At 55.2% G+C, this 20,882-nt stretch overlaps 1 protein-coding gene across 3 annotated transcripts in view; it reads left to right on the top strand.

Moving 5' to 3' along the window:
• Positions 1 to 20,882, top strand: part of MAEA (macrophage erythroblast attacher, E3 ubiquitin ligase) — a 36,239-nt gene continuing 15,357 nt past the window's right edge. Inside the window, exons 1-3 of one of the 3 annotated variants that reach the window (XM_088793405.1) lie at positions 1 to 5,479; positions 6,094 to 6,255; positions 6,716 to 7,355. In XM_088793405.1, coding sequence (XP_088649531.1) covers positions 7,287 to 7,355 — 69 coding nt within the window. In that variant the 5' untranslated portion in view covers positions 1 to 5,479; positions 6,094 to 6,255; positions 6,716 to 7,286. Of the gene's footprint in view, positions 5,480 to 6,093; positions 6,256 to 6,715; positions 7,356 to 20,882 lie in introns of those variants that run through there. The other 2 variants (XM_074320072.2, XM_074320085.2) reach the window with 2 other exon arrangements.

The raw sequence follows: 20,882 nt of genomic DNA, 5'->3' as shown, positions 1-20,882 counted from the left end.
CCTCTGGCGGGGTTCACCCCAGGGAATGGCCCCCTTTCCCTGAGCCCACTGCGCGGGAGACCAGGACAGTTTACATTTTATTAGTGTTGCCGTTATTCAGTGTAGGAAGACATGGCTGCTGGGGGAAATGCCAACGATGTTTGCAACAGGAGGCACAGTCCAGGTATATAATGGGCTGTCTCTGCGAATGTGGAAGTCATCGAAAATGACGGCAGGGTGTGGCAGCATCAGCAGCGAGCGGGACAAACCCCTTCACGGAGGAGCGCGGCCTCGGGAGGAGGCCGACCACCGAGATGGGTGCTGTCCGATGCAAACTTCCGTGCTCTGGGCCGGGCAGCCTGGCCCTTCCGTGTGATGATCCTGCCTCTCTGTCCTTACCCCAGGCCACCTGCAGCCTGCCCACCCTGCTCTCCATCTCTTTTCCTGAGGTCCAGTCCCCAGAACCGGCCATCAGATGGCGAAAACAGTGGCAGCAAAGGGAGCTGCCGCAGCATCAGCATCCGGGTGCCTGTCGATCACCTTGGAAACCCCGGGAAGGACGCGCCCCACGTGACCGACAGCCCGCCCCCTGCCTGCTCTCGGATCCCCACCCCAGGTACTCAACCTGGGAGATGAAGGCTCTGCGTCGGAGGGGAGGGAGCCAGCCAGGCGGCGAGCCGGGCGAGGCCGGGTTCGGGCAGCGGCCCCCGGGAGGGGCTGGGGAAGGGCTGAGGGAGGGGTCCGGGCGGTGGCGTCAGGTCGGCCGGCCGGGGGGAGAGCCACCTGGTGATTGGCCGGGGGCACGAGGTGACGTCACGAGGAGGCGTTTCACGCTAGTGCAAGTAGAAAAGCCGGCACAGCCGAGGGTGCCTGGAGTTGGGCAGTGGTTCCCGCCACATCTCTTTAGACGAGTGCTGCGCTCCCGCGCGAGGCTCGCAGCTCTTCCCCTCGTCCTGCCCGGGCCCCTCACCCACACCCTGCGCTCCACCTTCGCGCCTCTCTGCGGTCCCTCCAGTCCGCGCACGCACCGGCGCGCCTGGAACCGTGCCCCGCGGCCGGGCTGGCGGGGCTGCTGGTCCAGGCGCCCCCACTAGGGCGGGGGCGGTGGAGCGCAGCAGTCCGAGCGCACCGGACCCTCAGCCAACCCAGGAGGGCCCTGCCCAGGCCTCCAGCATCGCAACCCAGCTCCGCCCAGGTGGGCAGGGACCCACGACACCCTGCCGATGGTGAGACCCCCGACTCAGGTGCCCTGTCTCTAAGGCCACACTCAGCAGAGGGCAGCTGCCAGCTCCCACTCGGACACCGTCAGCCGTGGACTGCCGCCTGACCCCAAATTCGAGGTGTCCCCCTTGGACTGCCTACTCCACACAGGGCAGCCTCCTCGCCCCAAACTCCAGGACCCCACCCACGGGCACAGCGGGTGTCCAGCCCCAAAGGGGCCTTGAACGCTACCCAAGTCATTGTCTCTCTGTGGCTATGGAGTTAGGTGGCTGGAAGAGGCTGCTACGTACCTGATAGAGGAGAAATACCTCCTGCCACGCCTCATTCACCCCACTACCAAGGTGTCCTCTGAGAAGCTGCGCTGGTGTCCTCTGAGAAGGTGCTGGAGGTGAGGAGAGCGGCCACATACCCCTCCATCGCTTCCTGGCAGCCTTCGCCCCTGCCATGTCCTAGCAGCCCTCCCACCCTATGATTCAGTTTCTCTGGCAGACAGGTGAAAGGACAGGAAACCGCAGAAAGAATAGCCTGAACCCAAAAGAGGGGGCATCTTGACACAGACTGGAAAAATGTGAGGCCACAGGCCCAGGTGGAAATCCCCTTTCCAGCTCAGGGGCCTGTTGGGCTGGCTGTGAGGGGGACGTCGCTGTCCCTGTCAGAATCGGGCTGCAGAATACTAGTGGTGCGTGGCCTGGTTCCTAGGCCTGGGTGGATGCTTGGAGCTGTGCAGGGCGCAGGCCCCTGAGAAGTCACTGTGGGCCCTTGGCCAGGGATCAACTTCAGCCTGATGTGCTGGTGGCATGTGAGGAAAAGCTGTTTTCTTCGGTGGAGTTCTCGTATTCAGAGGGAGGAGATGCCATGCCTTAGCATAGGACCAAGCTTCTCTGGACACAGCACAAGATGAAGGGGGACTGAGAGCATGTGCCAGAGGAGACCCAGGCCCTGTGGGACCGGTCCTGTGCTCTGGGGTGCCAGGCCAAGGCCGTGCAGGAACAGGCCCCAGGGGTTGCAGCCGCCCTGGAGAGCTGCAGTGGCGAGATGTGGGCTGCTGGGAGCTTTTGCCTTCCAGGCAGCATTCCCAGAATAGTCGGCGTGACATCCCCACACACACCCACCCCAGAAGGGCAGACGGGGGAACTGGGGTGGAAAGTGGGTCATCTTGGGGGAAAGGTGGTGTGAACCTTGTGATAGGATATACTACGAAAGGTCGGACAATTAAGTTCGTGAACTTTCCACTGTGCACTTACATGGTGGAAAGTTCGTGAACTTAATTGTCCGACCTTGTATGAGTTTTAGATAATTGTTTGGAATTCAAAAGAAGTCGCCCCACGAGGGTGTGCTGTACAGCACAGGTGGCGGTCACTGCGCCCTGCCACGCGAGCCTCGCACTCTCTAGCTGGCTGGGTCTTCAGCCAGTGTGTAATGCGACCCTCGGAGCAGTGAGCAGTGCTGTGAAGTGGCAGGGGTCTCCACGGCTCTGAGAGTGTCCACGAGACACAGCTGATATGGTACCACCTGCTCACCCCACCAACCGATGCTTCTCACACGTTGACCCCTCGAATCCTCTCATCTCAAAGCAGGCACAGAGGTGGGTGCCATTCTGACAGGAAGGAGATCAGAGGCCGAGTGTCCACAGATGGGGACTGACCATTTCTGGTCTGAGACCTCAGCCAGTTTGTGGCAAAATGGGTTTGGACCCCACAGTTTTGGCACCAAACTCCAGCCACGGCAGCCGGGCTTCTCAGCTGCAGGTTGCAGTGTGCTGCAGGCCTCTGATGAGCACACATGAGTGTGCCACCATGAGGGTGCCACCAGGATGGAGCGGCTGGCATCTGGGACATTCTCTGTCCCTGAGGGACATGGTGTGGGTGACGGTGGCAGGTGGGAGCTGCCTGGCGGTGAGCGCACCCCAGGTGGGCAAAAGCGTGGGAATCGCTGTGGCTGCTCCACTGGGGGTGGGTGGCCCGAGCAGGGCAGACCCAGCCGGTGGGAGTGGGTATGTCTGGGAGACTGCAGGGTGTCCCTGGATGGCAGAGGGGGTGGCTGCTTTTGAGAGGCAGAGCCACATTCAGTGATGAATTTGACGCTGGGGGGCAGGGAGAAAGGACCCCAAAGTTCCAGTCTCGCTTCTCCTGGGCAATGTCCTTCTCAGCTCCCAGCCACACTCCTCAGGGCAGCATCTCAGGTGTGGCCGGCCAGGTGTGTCAGCCGCCACCGCAGGCCAGGATGGGCAGTTGGGGAAGCAGGCTGGCGGGGCAGGGTGGGGTGGAAGGGCCCTGCACTGAGGCCCCCACACACACACCGACTAAGGAGGTTCTGTGTGCTCCTTCAAAACGCAGTGAGAGCAGGGAGGGCCTGTGACCGGCAGGTGAAGCACCTCCCACCTTTTGTGATAGATGGGAGCAACTGAACTACTCTTGGTGTCCTCTGTTTAAATAAGCTGCATTTCCCCGCTTGTCACCACCTCTGCCCCACGGTCCTACAGCCATGTGATCATTTAGGGGACCTCTTGGCTTGCTTGTGACTCTAAGCCCTTAGCTGGCTGCTGGAGGAGCCTCCGGGGCAGGGTGGCCCCCATGCAGTGGCCTTGTATCCCTGCTTCTCTGGGCAGTGCCTGGAGCCACAGTCAGCTCCCACTAGCCCTCCACCCCAGCAAAGCTGCAGGACCCTGGGAGTTGCAGTGCTGGCCAAGTTTGCTGGGTCAGACCTGGGCTGCCTTGGCTCCGTCCTCCCCATCTCCCTGGGTCCGTCTGTCTGTTGGGGTCAGACAACTCACCTGTAACTGCTGTTGTGAGCAGTACACTCACTTGTCAGCCCCTCCCCAGGACTAGACACACCTGTTTATGAAGACGTCTCTCATTACGATCACGTACACATTGAAACAGGGGTGACCAAGGTGTTACTAACGGGCAGTTCCAAATGTTTTCCTTGGTAGGGCAAGAGGCACATTTCTACGACGCCCAAGAGCTAAGAACTCTGCCTCAGCCGGCCAGTAACTGGCACATGACAGTCCTGGCACCTGTGGCGATGGAAGAAACGACACACCAAATAATAAAAGAGACCACAAGGCATACATTTTTAAAAAAATACTTTTTGAACACAAGGTCCATGTTTAGTACCTATGTTTTCTTTCTTTTTTGGGGGTCGGAAGGGGAACAGGATTTTTATTGGGGAACAGTGTGTACTTCCAGGACTTTTCCAAGTCAAGTTGTTGTCCTTTCAATCTTAGTTGTGGAGGGCGCAGCTCAGCTCCAGGTCCAGTTGCCTTTGTTAGTTGCAGGGGGCGCAGCCCACCATCCCTTTTGGGAGTCGAGCTGGCAACCTTGTGGTTGAGAGGGCGCATTCCAACCAGCTGAGCCACCCGGGAGCTGAGCGGCAGCTCATTGACTTCATTCTAGTTGTGGAGGGTGCAGCTCACTGGCCTATATGGGAATCGAACCGGCAGCCCCGTTGCCCAGAGCTCGCGCTCTTACCGCCTGAGCCACCCGTCCACCCCAGCATACATTTTTATTAAAGAATAATTTCGTGATAACCAAGTACCCCATGTGTAAGATTGAATTACTTGCTGAGCAAATCTGGCATTTTGTGATAAACTGCAAAATTAGGCTTTCTATAGCAGCTGAGAAGAACAGTGCTGCCAACAGTGCTGGCTTCAGGAGACAGCCGCCAAAGCAGCAAAGAGGGCGGCGGCGGCCAGGCCCTGGGACTGCACGGAGTCCCGCCTCCTTCGCGGCATCTCCTTGTGCAAGACTCGGTCTTCACACCCACCTACCTCTGCAGCTCGCGCCTAATCTCATGGTTTTTGTTATTCCTATCATGGGGAATTGTTATACAACAAATTAAACCCTCACTTTGACTTCCTGAAGATAATAGTATTATGGGTTAACTACCTTTTTCTGTAGAATCTATGGAATTGGAAATATTTTAATATAGAATATCAGTATTTGTGGACCAAGTGTAAGATGTTTATTCATTGTTTAACCAATGCCAAATGTCAGCCGTGGACCCTGGGGGCCACCTGTTTCATCCGAGGGCGTGGGTGAAAGAAGCCCAGGTCCCCAAACCAATACCTTGTACACCTACCATCCTGCCTTTTGGACTCCAGGCTGCTCCATGGCCCTCACTTCAGCCCTGCCTTTCTGTGGACTCTTTCCAGAAGCAATGTCTCAACATGCTCCGGTCCCTCTTTGGTCCCAAGTCCTCCAGCTGCCGCCATGGTTAGTCTTTCTCCTCTATGCTCAAACTTCATGGAAGCTGTGTCACTTACCATCTGCTGTGGGAGGTGAGTCCCTGGCCGGCTCTGTGTGCACTCTGTACCTAGGCCTCGCTGCCCGGCCTGGCCTCCTGGGCTCCAGCCAAATGCCCACTCTCAGAACTGCTGTTAGCTACCCTGCAGTGGCAATCACACTGTGATATAATGCATCAAACCAATACCTTGTACACCTTAAATTCATGGCGCTGTATCCAAACAGTTCTCGGTTAAAAGGCGGTCCGTTCCGGGAACCTGGAGAGAAGGCTTGATGTCTGTCTGAACGCTCACAGTGCAGGTTTCTGTTGGGGAAAGTGTGTTCAAATAATTTCGGGATCTATTTTATCTGCCGCTTAGAATGCAAAGCACCTTATTTGTAAATTTCTGAAATTTGAAAATGAGACAACCTGGGTTAAATAAAATAGTTTCCCAAAGCTGCATGTGCTCATTTGGAGCTCAGTTTTTCTGCTTGAAATGAAGAACAACTTCCTAAAACTCCCAGGCAGGAGCACTACTGTTCTGATGACCTGTGATTCGAGGAACTGATCTATCTTAGTTGGTAACGTCCTGTCTTTTCCTTGGTGAGGGTTTAAAAAGTTCAAGAATAGCTGCCTTTTTCTAGTCTCCCACCAACACATGTGTTCCAGATGTCTCCTGAGAGGCACGTATCACACACGGGACTCCACCTTCACCCGTCTCGCCTTTGCATACTTCCGAAACCGGTGTGGAGACGCCCACTTGTTCCCCAACAGGAAGAAGGCTGCAAGTATCTCTGATGACCTTGATGAATTCACGTGTTGGCTGATCAGGTACACGGCACTCGGTTTATCCAGGAGAGGAAGCTTCTTCTCACCCATGTGTGGTTCTTGTCATCTCCGAGATTCTGCTGGGATGCTGCATGGATAGGGGCTGGGTGGAGGTGGGGGTCAGAGGGTCCTGGTGGCTCCCACTCGGGACAGCGGCTTCCCTTGTGTCGCCTTAGGTATTTCTTTCAACCCTCAGTATTTTTGTTTGTTTCAGAAATAAGCATGAAATGTGAAAACTAAGAGATGGCTTAATATGGAAGTAGTCTCCCAATTAACGAAACCTAGTTTCATTTCCATTTTAAAAAGAAAATGAAAGAACTATATTTGAAAGGATAAGAATGTGAAATGGTTGAAACGAAACTGGAGTTCGGCGTTGGACGCCAGAGCCATATGTCCCCGTTATACTTTGGGAGCTTTTCCTGTAAGTTAGTTTTAAGTACCCCCCCCCTTCCTCTTCCAATAGAAAACCTGGGGTTCCAGGATTCCAGCAGCTGTTACTCTGTGGAAATGGGGCCCAACGGAATGTAGTCAGGTGGCCTGCACACATTTTGGCCACGTTGCCATGACGCTACCACGAAGTACCACGAGGCGTCACTACCAGAAAGGACCACAATCACGAGGGCTCACTGCCTCCAAGGGTCACTGCCACGAAAGGTTAGAGCCTGTAAGGGCGGCCCCCATAGCCGCTCCCTCGCGGGTCCCAGTCCCCGGCGGGTCTGCAGCTGGCCGAGTCCATCCCCTAGCCACCCCAACCCCAAGAGTTCCGGGCAGCCGGGGTACGCAAGCACCGCAGCTGGACAGGCCGGAGCACCCGGGCCTCCAGGCGGTCCTTCCCGACTCCGAGTTCAAGGAGGGACCCGCCCTGCCGGTCTTCCCGTTGATTGGCTGGAGAAGAGGAAGGCCGGCGCTGATTGGTTGGGCTGGACGCGGACACGATTGGCGCAGACTTATCGTCCCGCCCCGCCCGCTACGTCACTACCCGGCGTGCCGCGCGGCCCTTCCCCTCCGCCCGCTAATGTTTTGGCGGATTCAAGATGGCGGTGCAGGAGTCGGCTGCTCAGCTGTCCATGACCCTGAAGGTGCAGGAGTACCCGACCCTCAAGGTGGGCCTGCGGGCGGGGCGACCGCGCCTGCGGGTGCCGGCGGGCCGCGGGGAGGAGGGGCGTGGCCTGGGGCCCGGGGGGTCTGGGGGCCCGGCTCGTGGGGTCCGGGGGGGCCTGGAGGGCTTGCGGGTGTGCAGGGCTGGGTGCCCCGGGGGCGGCGGGGTCTGTGGGTGTGGGGGGGTACGGGGCAGGGTCGTCGGGGCCCGGTTCCCGGGGCCTGGGGGTCGGTGGGCTGGCTCCCGGGGTCTGGGCCTGCGGGTGTGGGGTCTGCGAGGCCGGGTCTGCGAGGCCTGGGGGGTCGGGCTCCCCGGGGGCGGTGGGGGCGGCGGGGTCTGCGGGGTCTGCGGCCGGCGGGTCTGCCCGGCGGGCTCCCCCGGGCCCGGCCGGCGGGTGTGGCTCCTGGCCGTTGCTGCCCCTGGCCGGCCTGGAGGGACTTCGTGGCAGGGCGGGGAGCGGTCGGCCCGGCGTCCCGCTTCGCCCTCGAGCCGCGTCGTGGCCTCTTCGTCTTGAACAGCATGAAGTGACCGTCCTGGCGGTAGGCAGGCGGGTGACTTTGGGGCCGAGGTCGAGGCCGGGCTTTCCGGGGGTGGGGTCGCAGGCACCCAGCCACAGTGCCCGTCGTGACTGGCGTTGGTGCCAGCTGCTCCCCAAAGCTGCATCTCAGGCGGAGTTGATGTGCTGGCTCCCGCTCACTGGTCAGGGAAGTTCTGAGGCAGCCCTAGCGACTTCATGGGAACCCATTTTGCTGGTCGTCACCAAACCTGAAATACAGCCCTTGCCACTTGCTCGCCGGTTGGGTGACCTTGGATGGTCACTTACCAAGCCAAATTCCATGAGGACGAAGCTGGTGTTCCTAGTACTCGGTTAGCAGAGGATTTGATGGTGATTGACTGGAATGAGGCACCTGGGAATAAATTCCTTAAAAGGTCAAGGTCACAAGTTTCTCAGGAGAGCTGTGGCTGATTGGTGATTCTGGATTCTTTTCTTGGGTGGCCCGGTACCTTTTCTCTCCTCCGGAAGGGCCCCCGTGATCCCGTCCACCTCAGTGGTGACCGGTGGTGGTGGGTGCTGGGGTTTGAGCCCCCCAAACCACACACACCACTTCCTGGGAGCCCTCAGGCAGGGTTCTTAAGTCCTCTGAGACATTTACTCCTGTCAAACGTAGGCAGTGCACCGAAGCATGGAAGTCACCTGAGTGTGAAGTGGGGGCTGCATGTTAGAAGCTCCAGGACAAGTCAGACGACGGTGGTGGGCGTGTCCCAGGGAAGCAGAAGCCAGGTGTCTGCTCCTCCTTAACCTGTGGTTGAGCAGCGCTCTCCCTCGCCACCTCATCTGATGAAGGAAGGGACCTGGTGTACAGGCGCCTGTTTGCGGGACCCCTAAAAGATGTAGGTGGTCGGTGCTTCCATGCTCAGCACCGCGGACACCCTGTGCTCAGAGGCCCCCAAATACGCGTCCCTGGGGCTGATGTTGACCCTCTTTCCTGACCCCTCCTCCAGAAGAAGAGGCCTGAGTGAGGGAGCTGCTAACTGTTGGCCTTTTGTCTCACTCATTCCACCTTCAGGGTTGTCACTTGAACTGACAGACAAGGTTCAAAGGTCAGAACTGTGGTGATCGCCATTTTTGGTCCTGCTGGGGACTGTGGGACCCATCGGACAGGAAAGGATTTCTCTTTGGAATCCTGCTGTTGTTTGATAATCGTGAGTGTAGTCTGAGTGCCAGAGCTATTGAATAGCGTTTGATTAAAGTAGTCACGCAGATGCTCACACAGCTAGAGAAAAGTGTCATTTCAAGTTAGCCTGCCGGATTTTAAAAGTTTTCCTTCTTTTCTAGGATGATTTTAAAAGCAGAGTTTTTGTGATCAGAGAAGCTCCCTCCCCCGTTTGCCCTCCCAGATTGTTTAGGTTCCATATAATGATTCCAATGTCCTGTTGGCATGTGTTACTGCTGAGTTAACATTTTTTCCCAGAAGTTTTCAGGATAATTCCTAGTGGATGAGGAGGAGGTTTCACCGGGAAACCAGGGCCCTTGGCTTCGAAGCGTGTGCTGATGCAGAAATCATCAGAACACAGGCCGGCTGATGGCGCAGAGCTGGGCTGTGCGGTCTGGAGCAGGGCGGGGTGCACTGTAGTCGTCAGGGCAGAGGGAGTGTGGCCGGAGCGCGTGTGCTTTAGCCCAAGGGCACGTCGTCCTGCGGGGGCATGGCCCACGTGCCCACCACCCTCTTGGCAAGTCCTCAGACAGTCGGGGTCCTCACTGTTCAGAGCATCGGCAGCTGGGGTAGGCTCCTCAGCCTCGGTCGGTGGGGCCCCTGGGTACCTAGCAGCACTTCTGCCCCAGGCCCCACCTCGCTGGCACCTTATCTACGGCGGGTGGCCTGGCACAAGCCTCTGTGGGCATGTGGGCCGGATGTCCTTTGTCCTGAGAGCCTCTACCCACCAGGTGCCAGTAGTGTGCTCCCAAAATGTGTCCAGACATCCCCTGGGCACGAAATCACCCCCATGAGGATCGCTGGACGGGATCAGGCTTTACGGAACTTCTTAGGTTCTTAGCACGGGGTGGTTCTCGGGAACGCACCCTCGTGTTCCGGCCCTGACTGTGTCTTTACCCCAAGTGCCGTTGGGTGTCAGTTGTGCCCCTCAGGTCTCCATGGAGGGTCAGGGGAGAAACTTGGATGCCTGGCCCACCATCTTGAACTGGAAGCCAGTTTTAATTTTTGTTTTTAATGATTTTTTTCTGATTACAAGAGTAGTTTGTTTCTTCTCCAAATTGTTCCACTAAGCATCCCATTAATATTCTGGTGTGTTTCTGTTCGTTCCCTTCAGACAGGGGAAGTAAAGTAGTATTTTAGAGACCTTCTGTATCACCACCCTCAGGTGGGAGAAGGGACCTGGCTCTGGGCCCTGGCTCCTCCTTGAGTCTCACCTGGGCCCAGCTCTGTCCCTGCCTGGAGCCTCGTCTCAGTGCCTCAGCCAGAGGGTCCCCACTCTGGGGTCTCCAGCTCAGTCCCCGCCTACAGCTGTCATCTCCTCCTCACAGGTGACAGGCTGGGGGATGTGGAGCATTGCTTGTAACTGCGTCTATAGGTGAAGCCTCCTGTGTCTTTGAATTCTCTACCGGAATGTTTGTATTTTCTGTTTTTAATTTGGTGACAGTCTTGTTGACCAAGTACTGCCCTGCAGGTTCAAAGCCTGGGTTTGTGCTTGTCCTAGGAAGTGTGGGTGACAGTTATGTGCCTAAAATTGTAACTCTTGGGGCAGTTTTCCACACTTGGCCTTGGCTGTATTGGGGGTTCATGTGTTCTCAAGTTTGAGACACTGGTGGGCATGAAAATTGGGCCTCCAGACAGCGGGCGCTGGGTTTTGGTCCTGGTTTGCTACATCCTAGAGGTGGCCGTAGGCTAGGTCTCCTCTTACGCCAGGTTTTCGGTGCAGCCTGGCCAGTCCCTCCCTCCACAGGTGGCCGGGTTACATTAGACACTGGTGCTCTCTGACCGCAGGCACCAGTCATCAGGCCTCGGAGCGCTGTCTGCTCCTGCCTGACAGAGCCACACGTGGCCTGTCCTCCCAGAATGCCACCAGCCGAAGCACAGTTGAAATGCTGCCTTCTGAGAGCCATGCCTGCCACACATGTCCTCCCAGCCGTTCACGCTTGGCTTTCACACCAGCTGTCGCCTATTTACCACCCCAATGAGACTCGCTGGGGGGGGGGTGTCCCCTGTGGAGCCGTCTGCCCTGCTCATGCCTGGGTCTTCCCCGGTGCCCAGCAGCTGAGGGAGGAGTCCCAGCTCGCTGCAGGCTGCTGACGTTTTGCAAGTATTACTCTGAAACAAACCTCAAGTCAGAAAGGAAAGGGCCTTCTAATGCCCAGTTCTCTGATGGATGGGCTAAGCGAGAGGCCGTACCAACCCCAGCCCTGGGCAAGTGGTGGCAGCTGGCAGGGGACCCCTGGCTCAGGGTCTGTGATGGCCGTGATAGCTGAGTGCGTCACGTCCGCTCTCTTGGAATCTCGTCACAAACCCAGAGGCGGTCCTGTCAGTGCCTTTGTGTCACACTGCCCGGCAGCGAGGCTCAGAGGGCGCAGAGCCAGGCCCGAGGCCTCTTGAAGAGCCTCTGAGCGCCGGGCACTGCTGGGGCACAAGCACAGCGTGAAGAAAAGGGCGAGCTCCCTGACCTGGTGCCACTGTGGCTGGTGGGAGGGGGGTGTCCGTGAGTGGACATGAGCATTTCAGACCCTTTAACCACTGGGGTGGGGTTGCGACGGTGGGAGGGCTGTGTGCAGTGGCTGCAGTGGGTGGCCCTGGGAGGTGTATTTTAGGGAGAAGCTTTGTGGGCCGTGTGCAAGTCTGGGCACGCACGCCCACTGGGGTGATGAGGCTGAGGACTTCCTGAAGCCACACGGAGGTTATGACTACAGGGCATCTGCGCGCCTGGGCCCACCACGGCTGCAGGCCAGGAAGACAGCGGCCCCAGGGAAAAGCGCTGGCCGGCCTTGTGCAGCCGGTGAACTTCACAGCACGACCAGCCGCCATTCCCCATGGGGCTCTGGGTCAGGTGGGTGTTCGTCTGACCTGGACGTGACGGCACCGTCTATTTTCAGGTTTACTGTGTTGCAGTCTTTATACAGGCGGACTCTTGTTTTGAAAACTTTAATTGTCTACTGTTTCAATGACTACAAAGCAGTAGTTAATAACTAAATACTCCTAAATAGTTTAATACCGGAACTGTTGAGCCAAATGTGCCTCAGTGGAGAAAAACACCCTGTCCACACTGACCATGGGTTCCTGGTCGCAAACCCCTGTGCTCCCAGCTGACACTTTCCTGCCCACTCCTCTCTCAGCCTTCCCTCTCAGCGCCTGGTGCCCTCGCCCCCTTTCCCCTCCCAACTCTCCAACCCGCTGCCTGTGCCCCGCACCCTGGTGGGTGGCTGAGCGGCCCCGCCCATGGCCAGCCTGTACTTGGAGCCCCTCGCTCGTGCCTGCGGCTCCAGCACTTGGTGCTCTCCTGCCTCAGTGTCCCCCTTTTACTGCGTCAGGGTGCAGATGGCTCTGATTGCCCCCTCCCAAAGCAAACCCTCTCTGGCCCCATGTCCTCCTCCCTTCTCTCTTCCTGGTCTCTCTGAGTCGGATGTTTGCTCCTAACGCGGCACCAAGATGTGTTTATCGAGGTCACTGTCAGCTTGATGTTGCTAAAGGGGCCAGACCCCAGCAATCGCCTCCTCACGTGGCCTCCAGGACCCCATTCTCCTGGTCCTCCGTGCTTACTGCTCTCCGTCCTCGGCGTTCTCTAGTCTGGGGATCTTGCAGTCTCTGGGCCACCCGCTGGGTCTAGAGGTCTTTGCTTATGTCTGCACACCGCTACCTCCAGCCAGGCCTCTCCCCAAGTCCCCCCTGCTAGCTAGCCCACCTTTGGGTGCCTGGGAGGTGCATGGAAGCAAGCGTGTGCAAACTGAGCAGTGCCTGGCCTTGGCCTGCCTGCCCCAGACCCACTGCTTAGCAGCCAGCCAGCCTATCTCAGGTGAGAAAGCGTCCTCCTGCCACTTGTTCAGGGTTTGTTCAAACTCCGGAGGTGTTGTTGACGCCTGTTTCCCAGATTTTTCTGCAATCACCTCTTGGTCCACGATGGCTGCTGGGGCTCCAGGTATCACGTCCAGGAGCAGTGGGAAGGGGAAGGTGCCAGCTCCCTTCATGGTGCCCCCAGAAGTGTTAATCCAAAACTTATGCTTAAGCTCAGAGGCCAGAGCTTGGGGTTGGCCATTTCTATCTACAAAGGGACCTTACAAAGCAGCCCGGTGGTGGGCTTGTTGCTGCCCGGCCCTGAAGGGTTGAGGGGGGGCTCCTGCTGCGCCCTGTGTGCCTTTTCCTTCATTTTACTCTTCACTCAGTCGCCGTCTGGGAGACCAGCCTCCGTCTGTCTTCTGTCTGCTTTTTCTCAGACAGCCCCACGAGGATGTGCTCCTCTGGGAAACGACTGTGCACCCCGCACCCGTGAGTGTCGGGCCGCAGCAAGCACAGCAGACGGCTGCCGGCTCAGCGAGTCTCCCCTGTCTGCTTGAGAGTTCCTGAAACGCTTGTCTCTCACCCGGCCCAGGTGCTGCGTTCCAGCGTGCCGTCCAGGCACAGCCCTCCGTGTGGCAGCCTTCTGAGGGACCCTTTCACGCCCGCCTCTAGTCTGTGTGCCCTTGCAGTCGCAGGGGCGAAAAACGTTTCCCTTCTTCCCTTCTAGGTTTTTGGCTGGCCTAGTAGTTAAATTAACAGTAAACAGGTTAACTGGAGAAAAACCGATTTAATTTTGTACAAATGGGAGCCCATAAAAATAGACTCAAGTGACCAAAGCAGGCAGCTTTTATACCTTTTAGACAACCAGTAAACTTATGAAGAATTGACGAGACAAAGAAGTGTGGGCTTGGGGTAGTAAGTTAGTGACAAAGAAACAAGGTTTGTTTATACAGACTCCTCCGCCCTGGATTCCCCGTCTCAGGTGAGAAAATGTCTCACCTCCCAGTGCACTGGGGGCACCTTTCACACGGGACATTGATCTCCTGGTTTCAGGAGGACAGAGGGGGCCAGAGTGTCCTCCCTGTACTGCGGTTTCTTAAGTGATTTCAATTCAAAATACTCGGGATGCCAGAGTGGCCCATTTTGGGGCGGCCCTTCTGCTCCCCGGGCAGTGCTGCCCCAGCTCTCGCCCTCTCCTGTGAGAACTGGTTAGCAGAATTCCAGCCCTGCCCACGCTCATGGCCTTGTGCTTGTGACCGGGAGGGCTTGTCTGCGCCCTGCCTCTCTGTTCACGTGTGTGACTGCCCTGTCCGTGATTTGGAGGTGGACACAGGCCATTCCCTTCTACTTGACGACAAATGGGAGCCGGCCGCCCCTGCTCTCCTGAGTGGCTTCTCCGCTGGGTTTGCCCCGTTGCTCCCTGGCAGTGCTCTGGCCAGGGCCTCCAGGTGCCCTGCAGAGCCCCTGATGGTGTCTCGCATCCTGTCGCCACCTCTCACACCTGCCTGCCCCTCCTCGAACATGGTCCCGTTTTGTTCCCAGAGTGCCCCCCTCACCAGGTTCCTCCCAAGCTCGCAGCCACTGCTCGTCCTCTCTCTGACCCCTCCTGACTATGACCTTTTTATGTCTAAGTGACTTTGTGTGGTCTCATGTGCTGTGAGCACCCCCATACGTACTGATGCCCTCCCCAACCCCAGAACTCGGATCCAGGAGCATGTCAGACATCCTCATGCGATCCCAGTAAGGGATTGCAGCCCTTCGGTCTCACCCGCCTCCACCCCACTCCCACCTGCGCTTTCATCCCAGTTGGCTCAGACTAAAACCCTGGAGTCAGCCTTGCCCTCTGTTCTCACAGCCCCCATCAGTACATGCTCCTCACTCGAGCTTCAGAATAAATACAGAATCCGACTGTGTCTTACCTGCTCCCTGCTGCCACCGGGCCCGAAACCACTGTCCCCCGTCTGGGCTGATGAAGCCTCCTAACTAGTCCCCTGCTCCTGCCCTGCCCGTGCCCAACAGCTCACTGGACGGCTCCTCTGTCCTGGGAGCTTCTGGTCTTCCTTGGGGTAAAGACCAGAGTAGTTAGAGTGGCCCCCATGCCCTTCCTGACCTGGCCTCCTGCGCCCCCTCCAGCACTCCCCTTATCTCCATGCCCTTGGGCACTTAGCCACAGCAGCTTTCCTGCCGCTATAAGACACGCCAGCATGGTGGGGCCTCAGAGCCTTTGCACTTTTTGTTTGGCCCAGAATCCTTCCCTCCAGATATCCACATGGCTTGTTCCCTCACCTGCTCTGGTCTTTGCTCAGGTGTCGGCCTTCTCAGTGCACTCACCTCATTTAACCTGGAAGCCCCACCATCCCCCTCAACTGGCCTGTCTTTCTCCTCAGCTGTCACTTCCACCTGATATATTGTATTTTGCCTCTTTGTCACTAAGCACTGGGATTATAAGCTCTGGAGGGCAAAGAAATAATTCTTCAATTAACACATGAGCTATTAAATATTACTTTATCAATTCCGTCCAAACAGTAAGAACTGACGCAGAAGTACATGTAGCTATTAGAATGGATGGGACATAATGTGTTTATGACCCAGGAAACACAAGCCAGCTAACTGGGGAGCGATTACAATTAATAAGAATGGTCAGCATGGTAACTGGACAAATGATAAATTCACAAAAATCAGTCACTTTTGTGTGTACCAGCAACAACCAGCTAAAGTACGTCATGGCAAAAGACCCATTCACAGTAACCTACCAAAAAAGAAATGAAATAGCAGCGTTAGCCCTCCCAGGGCGGGTGGACACTGGAGGAGACGAGGATTCTCAGTAAAGGCCTGAAGGAAGGCTGGCATCAGCAGGGACTGGCTGTTTCTGTCTGAAAATCCCAGTGACAACTCTAACCATACCGGAAGGTGCTGCTTTTTATAGCAAGGGAAGCAGCAATGATACCAGAAGATACTTCTCACTTATAACGAGAGAAGCAGTGAGGAGGGCTGGACCCTGCTTGACACTGGAGTCCGGTGTGAAACTGCTACAGTAATAACCTTCTTGCCAAACTGCTGGCTCCATTTATGTATTTTCCCTAAAAAGTGAGAAAGTGAGTTGTGCTGGCGGATGTATCCGAATGGACACGGTGCCCACTTGCGGGTGGTGGTTGTGTTTGGTTAGCGAGCCATCTCCACCACGGGAGCTATGGCCCGACTCCCTGCCACACGGGCGCAGTGCGGGCTGCTGCTGCCTTGCTTGTTCATCCCAGGAGCAGGCCCAGGAGCTGCAAAGCATCTGGTTTTCTCAGGTGGACCAGTGGCATGATAGGATTTCTCAGGTAACCAGCAGGTTGCAGGTGAGACAATCGTGCGGGCCGAGGAGGGCGTGGTGGTGCAGACACCTTCTCCCCACCTTGAGCTTCGTCAGCCACTTTGTGAAGTCAAAGGCTCTGTCATCACATCCTCCCAGAAGTTGACCAGAACTGTGCCATTTTTCAAGAGGCCTGTTTAAAATGGGGGTTTGAACCACCCCTGCCCTTGGTGAGCCTCCTAAGGGGTGTGTGTGGTGCTTGGGGAAGTTGGTTCAGGATAGCATGACACCACGGTGCTTCTGGGGCTGTCCCGTGCCACACACCATAACACGAAGACAGGACACTCCAGGACGTAGAGGATGCGTACTGCCATTCACGGCTCCAGCCAACACATTAGCAGATGTCAGTGGCTCTGTGATAAATATTTAGAAACCTCTTCTGAGGTTTCTTAATTGTGAAAGATAAAAAGACTCATGGCATTGGGGAAATCCTTCCTTCCTGTGCTGGTAAAAAGGGCTGAAAACATTGTGATGACAAATGAAAATGCATTTCTTTGTTAGCAAATACTGTGAGAAAACCCACAGCAAACACTGGAGAAGGGCTGGAGACACCAGTGCTACAGCAGAGGACACTGGGGGAGGATTGCTGGGGCGCTGGAGGGAAGGACAGATGTTTCGTGCAAGTCTCAGTCTGTGGTGTTGGCCAGATTCTGTTTCAGTTAGGAAAACAGGAAGAATTACTTTTTGTGAGTCACTGAAGGGGAAAGATGTGCTAGAGGAAATATAATATCACCTAGCTAAATGGAGAAATCCTGTGATCTTAAAAGCTGTAATGCAACAAATACCAAGGGAAAATTGAGATTGATCCATACGAATTTAAGCCTTTGGTATAGCTAGATAAGATAGAAGTGGAATTTTAAAGCAAACTATAAATTTTTAAAACGAGCAAATATGAACCATGAAGAGCTGTTTCAAATTGATGAGAAAGATCCAAGACCTCTCTTCCTTATGGAGTGTTGGTTGGACAAGGGGCACAAATATAAAATGTGTAGAAGGAAAAATGTGTTGAATTGAATCATATAAAGTTGCTATTTTGTACATTAAAAAACGATGACTGAATAGGTCTATAACATTTAAAGAGATTTGAAAAATTTTGCGTAAAGAAAAGCCCAAGACCAGATAGATGGCTTCAATGGTGAATGTTAAATGTTTGAAGAAGAATTAACACTGATACTTGACAAACTCTTCCAAAACATGGAAGAGGAAGGAACGTTTCTCAATTCCTTTTATGAGGTCAGTGTCACCCTGATGCCAAAGCCACTCAAAGACACTGCGGGAAAACTACAGACCTGTATTCCACACGAAGGCTTCTAGGTGCTGAAATCCTCAGCAGAATGCTAGAAAGCGATCCGACAACATAGGAAAAGGCGTATGTCCTGCGACTGAGTGGGAGGCCACAGGAATGCAAGGCTGGTTCAGCGTGCAGACACCAGTGTAACCATGTTAGTGGTATGAGGGACAGAAGCGTCATCCTCAATAGACAGAAAAAAAGCATGTGACAAAATTCAACACCATTTCATGATAAAAATACTCCACACACCAGGAACAGCAGAGAACTTCCTCAACCTGGTACAGGAAATGCACAGTTAACATTGCTTAGTGGTGACAGACTGAAAACTTCCCTCTAAGATGAGCAACAAGACCGGGGTGTCCACTCTCACCACTGTTACTCAGCATTGTCCTGGGGGTTCTAATCAGGGCAGTGAGGCAAGAAAAAGAAATAGGCTTTCAGATTGAAACGGAAGAAGTAGAACTATTTGCTGATGAAATGCTGTTGTGTGTGGAAAATCCTAAGGAATGTACACACACACAAACCTATTACAACAAACAGACTAATTCAGCAAGATTGCAGCATGCGAGATCAGTATATAAATAATATATATTTCTGTACCTTAGAAATGAACAAGGAATCCAAGAAAACAATTTTATTTATAATAACACCGAAAACAACAAAATCCTTAGGAATATGACTATTAAGATAGCAGTACTTCCCAAATTGATCTATAGATTCAGACAGTCTGTATGTAAACCATCGCTTGCTCTTTTGCAGAAATTGACAAGCCAACCCTAAAATCCATGTGGGAATGCGAGGAACAGAATGGCCATGACAGTGATCTGAGTACAGCCAAGTATCAGAGACTGGGCGGCCTAGAGAGAACACATGCACTTCTCACAGTTCTGGGGGCGGGAAGTCCAAGGTCAGGCTGCAGCATGGTCATGCTCTGGTGAGGCTTCTCTTTTGGGTCACAGGCTGCCTATCTGTGTCCTCACGTGGTGGAAGGAGTGAGAGCTCGGGTCCCCCTGTTACGGGCACTGACCCATTCAGGACTTCATCACCTCCCCCAGGCGCCACCTGCAGTGAGGCCAGTGGTCCAGCCGCATTGTGAGGGGCATGTTCGGGCCATTGCACCATGGAGCAGCAGCTCCCCACGCCCCCTTCTCCCAGCCCCCGGCACCCACCATTCTACCCCCATCTCTCTGAATTTGACTACTCGGGGGCCCTCACGGAAGTGGGGTGGTACAGTGTGTGTCCTTATGTCTGGCTCACTTAGCAGAGTCCTCCAGGCTCACCGTGATGCGTCCGTCCTATGGCAGGATGGCCTTTTTCAGGCCAACTAACGTTCCACTGTGTGTGCAGACCACGTTTTCTTTATCCTTCTGTCCACCGAGGGACACTCGGTGGCTCCCCTGTTTTCGCTGCTGGAATGCCACTGCTGTGAACACAGGTGTGTGATGCCTCTGAGACTCGGCTTCCAATTCTTCGGGGCTACAGTGGGCAACGCGGTGTGAACCGCACCGGTGCACTTCTACGGGGATGTCTTTCAATAAGTATCCATCCAGTCGGCCCTTTGTATCCCTGGGTTTCACATCCATGGGTTCAACCCACCGCCAATTAGAAACTATTTCACTCCAAGGTTGGGAATCCATATATGCGGAGAGCAGACTTAAGTTAAATGTGGATTTTCGACCGCATTTTCAAGGGTCAACTCTGTGTATACCTGGAAGTGGGATTGCTGGGTCATGTTAGCTTCTGAGGAACCTCCGGACTGTTCCCCACAGCGCCACACGGCTTTGCGTCCCGCCTACGGGTGCACGAGGTTCCCTTTCCCGCGGCCCGCCAGCACGTGCCTGCCTTTTGAAAGTGGCGTCCTCCTGGATGTGAGGGGGTGCCTCGCTGTGGTTCTGCCTGACGCTTCCCTCACAGTTAGTGATGCTGAGCATGTTTTCGTTTGCACGTTTGCGTAGGAAATGTAGAAATGTCTATTCAAGTCCTGTGCCCATTTTTCATTCGGATTATTGGGCGATTTTGTGGGAGCTCTTTATATGTTCGGGATATTAACCCCCCTGTCAGTATGTGGTTTGCATATATTTTCTCCCGTTCCGAGTTTGCCTTTTCACTCTTATTTCCTTTGCTTCACAGAAGTTTTAAGTTTGATGTGGTCCCATTTCTCTACTTTTGATTTTGTTGCCTGCGCTTTTAGGAATATATTACTTTCCCCTTTTTTGGAATTCTTCCAAAGTCTATTAAATTTCTAGTCATGCTATCCATTTCATTTAGGCAATGTCGTTTTTCCTTTCAGGCTCACTGCATCTTTTTCTTGGCCTAACTGTGTGTAGCTTTCATTGGTTCTCTCTTTGCTGCATGTCTTGTAACTCCCGTCATCTTACCGTGTGGGTTTTGAGTTTTTGTTTGGCTGAGGACTGTCCCTGAGTAACTTTCCTCGCCGAAAGAGTCTCTCGGGGTGTGAAACTCAGAGCCCTTCGCACCTGAGAGGGTCTTAATTTTGCCCTTGTTCTCAGATAGTAGTTTGGCTTGGTTTGGAATCTTCGGCATTTCTGAAAGTCCATTCTTTCACTTGGTAAAAGTCATTTGGGGAGAGGCTAGTGAAGGAGCTGTGGGTGACCCGACAGGAGGGAGAGGCAAGGAGCCGGCAGATGGGGGCGCGGGCAGCAGAGGTGGGGGCCTGGAACTCAGCCCTGCCAAGCGTGTGGCCGGGCACAGACCCTGAGGGCCGAGGACAGGTTGAGTCCTCGCGTGGGCAGGGCGGCGGTCATTTGGAGGTGAGTCAAGTGGAGGTGTAGGGGCTGGCACAGGTCCAGGGGACGCTGAGGTGCCAGGGCGTGTCTGAGCTGTAATGAGCGCTGACGGTGCTGGACACCCCAGGGCGTGCCAGCGGAGGTCTGTCTGCATGTGGATTCTGGGCGCTCACACCCACTGGCGATCCTGTGCCGTGGTCTAGTTACCTGCACCCCACAAGGGCACCAGGTCCCGAGAGTTGGTTTCTTTCGTCAAAAGATGAAAAAGTGCGATTTGACTACAACCTCACAATATGAATTGTTGGGACTGGATACCGGGGATGGACTAAAGACGTTACGGCATCCCCTGCTTCCTTTTTAGGTAAAAGCTAAAGACGGATAGCCCCGTCTCTGGAGCTGGCCTTGGCGTCTGTCTGCGTTCCGTCAGCTCTGCAGTCTGGGGACAGTGTGCGTCTTTGCATGTCCCCTCGTGCAGGAACATGAGTGGCCTCCAGTCACGCAGTCTTGTGTGGGTCTCAGTCAGGTGTTAGAGACAAAGAACTCTAAGACTTCTGCCTCCGAAAGTGGCACGCAGGAGGCCGGCTGCACTGCAGGGGGCGGGGCACTCGTGCATGGTGGCCTGGGCCCAGCACTCTTG

This window comes from Rhinolophus sinicus, chromosome 1, assembly GCF_057876585.1.
Source record: "Rhinolophus sinicus isolate RSI-liver-muscle chromosome 1, RSI-T2T, whole genome shotgun sequence".
NCBI classification, from domain to species: domain Eukaryota; kingdom Metazoa; phylum Chordata; class Mammalia; order Chiroptera; family Rhinolophidae; genus Rhinolophus; species Rhinolophus sinicus.
Note: the sequence above shows the minus strand (reverse complement) of the source record. Positions and strands in the feature narration are given on the sequence as shown.